Source organism: Argentina anserina, chromosome 5, assembly GCF_933775445.1.
Source record: "Argentina anserina chromosome 5, drPotAnse1.1, whole genome shotgun sequence".
NCBI classification, from domain to species: Eukaryota; Viridiplantae; Streptophyta; class Magnoliopsida; order Rosales; family Rosaceae; genus Argentina; species Argentina anserina.
Window position 1 is genome coordinate 13,810,338 of NC_065876.1, and position 5,601 is coordinate 13,815,938.

The window sequence follows — 5,601 nt, forward strand, 5'->3', positions numbered from 1 at the left end:
CTTCTTTTCTTGGCTTTTAGTCTGAAAACCGCGTATGGCGGCGGTGGGCTGTTCATTTCTTCTTCGATAATCTTCTTCGTTTTTGTTCTTCTTTTATTTCTTTGGTCCAATGTTATTACCTCATATTATTCCTCTTCTTTGTACCAAAAGAACATAGTATTCCTCTTCTACTGTGTGTAAAGGAGCCTACATTGCACACTTTTTAGTTATTAATTGTTTACAAGGAGATTATGTAGATGTCATCGATCCACCGTTGTAACGACTCGTTGTCATCAATTCACTGGTTCAACTTAGATGTGAATATACCAAAAACCCTAAACCCTAAACCCTAAACTTGTAGTGATTGATATGAATATATTGGATGTGGAGTTTATAGGATGAAGTATAGGGTGTAAAATTTAAGTCCAGACTCCAGAGAAGCAAACTTTGGTTAGCAAACGTAGCACCATTCACAATCCGACTTACCCCGCTAAAACCTTGGCACATTTTACAGAAGGAGCGAAGAAGTAGATAGCTAACTCATGGTGTTAATCTACAATTTCAGACTTTCTCTGTGCTTCTACATAGTGAGGATTTAAGTAGCTAGCATTTTCTAATGGTATCTTTTTGTTTGGGCGAAAGGAATCAAAAGTTACAGAGGTCCCTCGCCCATCAAACAACAGAAAAACGAGCAGTGACAGAGGGGGCTTTTGACACCCAATATGGGGAGCAAGAATCGCTCAAGGCAAGGGAGCAAGGAGATGATCAGCAGCATTGTTTGCCTTAGTACTGGTCAGAAGCCAGTTGATTTTCCGGGGGTCGAAGGGAGATGCCGGTTTGAGCAAAGAAGCAGCTAGCAGTTATACTTCGAAATTTTCATGTGCTGTTGTCTACACAACTCATAGTACAAGCATTTGCCATTTGGGATGTAGTAGTAGCTAGATTTATACTTCTAAAACATGATCCTACTATCAGTAACTTTCAGTAAAAAAAAACTTCAAAAAGTTTCCTAACCAATATATTTACAGGAAACTCATTACAGGAACCAGGCTCAGCACAATACAATTCGTGGCAGCTTTCTGAGTATATACATACATGACCTTTAGCTTTTGACAAAGTTGTATTTGGATTCAACATAGGTTTCAGCATCCCACAGGAATGATCCAAAAGCAACAGCTTCCAATACTAACATCGTCAATCCGGTGAAAGTAAGTGATATCACTTCATCGTTTGAAGTATCGACCGAACCATCCCCAGCAATCCTGATGTCTGGTTTCCCAAATAGGGCCTGCGTTTGGCTTTCAATCAAAGAAATAGCTTCCTTTGACCTTATAGTAGCATATCTCTGAAGAGTCTCTGCATCCAAGTACATCACATAGGATCTCAGTTGATAAGGCTTGTTTTCCCCATTATCCATGAAGCCTGCTTCATCACCACCATCAGGAGGTATCCTGAACAAGGAATCCGGAGCCCATAGCTGGTTTGCTGGTGTTGGATCTGGATCCTGAGTAATGCGTTTTGGAAGGATGTTCATGGTTCTCTCAAGCTGAAACCGTTGATCAACTCTTTTGAGGAAATATCCATACATTATTGAAGCAGCATACAGCTTTCCAAGTTTTATTTTGCTAATCTCAACCAAGGAAGAGAGGGGCCCCACGCCAACAAGTCTTTCTCCAAGCACAAGAGACAAGTGGCTCTGTATCATCTCAAATGCTTCCGAAGAATGAACAGATTCTAGCTTTTGTTCTTGGTTCGGCCAAAAATCCACTCTGCCGGTAGGATCTGAGGTTGTTGATATCTTGGGGATCATTGAGATTTCATTCTCCAAAAACTTTTGCACTATTAAGCAGTATATTATCTCTTGCAGTGCCGCTCGCCTTTCTTTCTCTTTGACCTCTGCTATTCTCCTGAAATCCATGTTATTTTGTTAAATTAACAATTCTACGCAAACAGTAGTTCAATTTAACAAGAGAAGTAGCAAGCACCAAATTGTTGAGACAGTGTAAAATAGGTTTGGATTATGTAGAATATATCAAGATATTCTGGCATTTTCTAATAAACTAGTTCATGTAAGGGAAAAAACCCACCAAATGAAGATAAATGGGAAGACGGTGATGGAATATCACACTGCAGGTGGAATATTTGGTGTATCGATTGTGGTTTGGCCAAAAACAAAAAGATAATTAATTGAGTACCTTTTGTTGGTCTAGTTCAAGTCATGGTGGATGAGTAAGTGAGTGGTGACATGACACTGTTACTCAAAATGATGATGGGGAAATATTTCAGCTAAAAGAGAGAGGAAAAGATGGCATGACAATACTTGTGGTGTTTCAAGAGATAATTTAGCTGGCTGAGACAGAAATAGTAAATGGCCAGGGGACGGTAATGACGAAGCAGTTTTGCAACTGTGGGAATCATAATTTATTCAGACGAGGGTAGCAACAGCCTGATTATATGACAATCCTAGGGCTTCCTGGCAGTGGCAAACAACTCCGAAGCTCATCTTAGTGGCGTTTAATTATACATTTACTCGTCTGCTAATGATTATTACATGTTTAAGGTCAATCTAGTGGTACTAGAGAAATATTAAGGATCAAAATGGATGATAATGAGAAAAGCCACATCTATATATTGAAACGAAATTGAACAAGCTCGCCCCAGTCCAAAAATGCTTATTATTGTAAAAGAAGTAAGTAGTCCTGTATGAAAGCATTCCATAAGACATCAGCTACTAAAGCTTTCGGTTGTAAAACATTCTAGTGAAAGCAGTACAAACAAATCTGGCCTTAATGCCAAATATTCTTGTTTATAATCAAATTCATCGGATACATATAGTTGACACACAAATAATGAACACCAAAACAGAAGTGGTGAAACTCTAAATGGTTGTAGAACAAGAAAAAAAATACATCATGGAGAAAAGATGCAATGTCAATCCAGGACACAAAATGTGTATATAAAATGTAAGAAGGCCATAAAGGAGCCATATAAATTGGGAAGCAAATGTGAAGGAAAAACAATCATTTATGATTAACTGGTAAATAAACTGGTTGCTGCCATTATATTCAGAGTAAGAGAAGTGAGCATTAACATCAGTACAACAATATATATAGTCTTTTATCGGTGAAAAGAACAATATTTATACCCAGTAACATACAAATCTGAAAGTGGGATCTAACCCTTCCCAGATAACAGAGCTACTTCAATTAGAACTCTACCCAATGAAGATGGTAAAGTATGTATGAATTGGGATAACTGAAGAAGTTTACACCTACTGCAGATTTCAGAATCAAGTAACAGCTCAACTACCAGCACAGAGACACCAATTCATTCCAAGCGTACCAAACCCAAATGAAGTGTTTATTCAGACCCTATATTAGTTACACTCTTGCATACCATCAACACAATTTGAAAACAATGCACGATCACATTTCTAAACCAATTCAATCAGCAACATACTCCCATGAAGTAAGTTTGGCAACAACTTTTAAAATTTAGTCAACACCTTATAAAACTAGAGACTACTACAAATGAAGAGTTAAGCCAAAATATGAAAAAATTACCCCAGTTCAATCTATTAGACAGCAAAATTAAATGACTACTTCTGAATATCTCAGTACTTACTTGTAGAGGGGACCTTTAGATGCTGGAGATTCTACTTCCTGGGCATCTTTCTCAGTTTGAAGTTTCTCAAGCTGCTGATCGACAGCTGCAGGTAGTAGATGTGGATGGGTTTGTAAAATTTGTCCCAAGAGCTGGCCAGCAGGGGATTCAAACTGAAGAGGAGCAACTGGCACCAAATTAGCACTTGAATCCTCGGATGCTCTCACAATCAAACCTCTTGCTCGGCACTTATACGGTCCATTTCCAGCCTTGGGGAGACATCTCTAAGAAAGAAACAAAACAAGGTAAAATCTTGTCAGTTCACAATCAAACGTAAATGTAGCCAAACAAAATCTCAAGCATCCAGAAGAACAAGGCTTCAAAGCATAATACTAAAGCATACGGAAACATGATGCATAAATGTTCAACAATACTCCCACTCTTCATTACGATCTTATCTCATAACTAAGAGCTTATAAGAATCAAATTGCATCTATCCCCTCTGCAATCACCGCAAGCAGAGATCCTGAACATCTCTATCGACAAAATAACGAAAGACAAACCAATATATCTTCAACGTGTGGAAATCAAAATTACTGAAGTAAACTTCAACTACAAATTAAGTGAATCAACAACAATCTCACACCTTAAATTTCCTAAATCTCATATTGAGATTTTCGCTCATCTTCTCTAGCCTCGAAGATGAGCGAAAAGGTCGAAGATGAATGAGTGGAAGAGAGAGAGAGAGAGAGAGAGAGAGCTTACTGTGAAGAATCCACCAGAAATGAAGGACTTGGAATCGGGGACGGAGTGTGAGTAGGAGTGGAAGTGTCGGAATTCCGGCGACCGGAGACCTCCGCCGGAGGGAATAACGAGTGAAACGTCGCCGATGACACCCGAGACCTGCATTCTGAGGCCTTACGGCTCTGAGAGAAAAGAAGAGAGAGAGAGAGTTCTGGTTGAACCGGAAGTCTGGGTGGTTAAAACAGTTTTGATTTTTTTCTTTTTCGTTTCCTTTATTATATTTCGCTCGTAGAGATTATTTTTTATTTTCGTTTTGAAGAAATAGGGTCGATTTTTTTATTTTTTTAAAGTAACTTACTGTTTCTTTAAGCCTACACAACACCGATGAGCAGTAATTATCTGAAGAACAACCAAATTTTATGTCGGCATCCGTATCTCATTACAAATCTATTCAACTTGCATAAAGTGAATTTATAAGGACATCTCTAACTATTAGTCTAAATCTTAAACCCAAATATAAAATTTAGGTCGACCCTATTTTGTTTCTACCTCGGAGTTGCAAATAAGCTCACACAATCACACAAACCTATCCCGCACAATAGGTTTGAGTTTTGCATTTTCAATCTATGGAGTCAAAAACTCAAAACCCAAAACCTTACAAGTTAGTCACAATAGAAGTGGGCTCCACACTCCACTTACTTCTTCTAAAATAGGATTCGACCTAAAACTAATCGGTTTTAGGATTATCCTACTTTAGGGCAAGTTGAATTTTAGGTAGGATTTGGAAATGTATCTTTCAAATTCTTAAACCTATTATACTTTCTAAATATGGTCCGGTTTAAGGGACACTATTTTTGACACAATTTTCACACACGGTAAAACCTATTAGATTTTAAAAATATTAAAGGGCTTAGATTAATTGTGAGGGTGATGTTCAACAAGCAAAAATGTGACGTGTAAATTTATAAGATTTATCTAAATTAGTTCGTTAAAAAAATCAAAGTAATCATACATATAGAAAGGATCATTAATGAAATACAACATGAAAAGAACTTCCCTGAAGAACGTCATATTCTTCCCACAAACTTGTATGTTTGTTAATACCAGCACAACCGAGGTCTCCTTCACATCCCTTGCTAATACCAATATGAGTAAACTCAACTGCCTTTGAAGAGACTTATCCAATTCAAAAAGTTGGCTGGTATATTTGTAAGTTCTGTTGCTAGTACATAGACGAACAAGCGCAACGCCATTCTTCATTCGCATGCAAAACGT

General features: G+C 37.9%; 1 protein-coding gene across 1 annotated transcript; it reads right to left on the bottom strand.

The window, feature by feature from the left end:
• Positions 1-826: 826 nt before the first annotated feature.
• LOC126794300 (UV-B-induced protein At3g17800, chloroplastic) lies at positions 827-4,557 on the bottom strand. Its single transcript, XM_050520975.1, has 3 exons — positions 4,348-4,557; positions 3,604-3,866; positions 827-1,886 (listed from the first exon to the last, which is right to left on the bottom strand). The coding sequence occupies exons 1-3, from the start codon at positions 4,489-4,491 to the stop codon at positions 1,082-1,084; spliced, it is 1,212 nt and encodes a 403-aa protein (XP_050376932.1). The 5' UTR covers positions 4,492-4,557; the 3' UTR covers positions 827-1,081.
• Between the last annotated feature and the right edge of the window lie 1,044 nt (positions 4,558-5,601).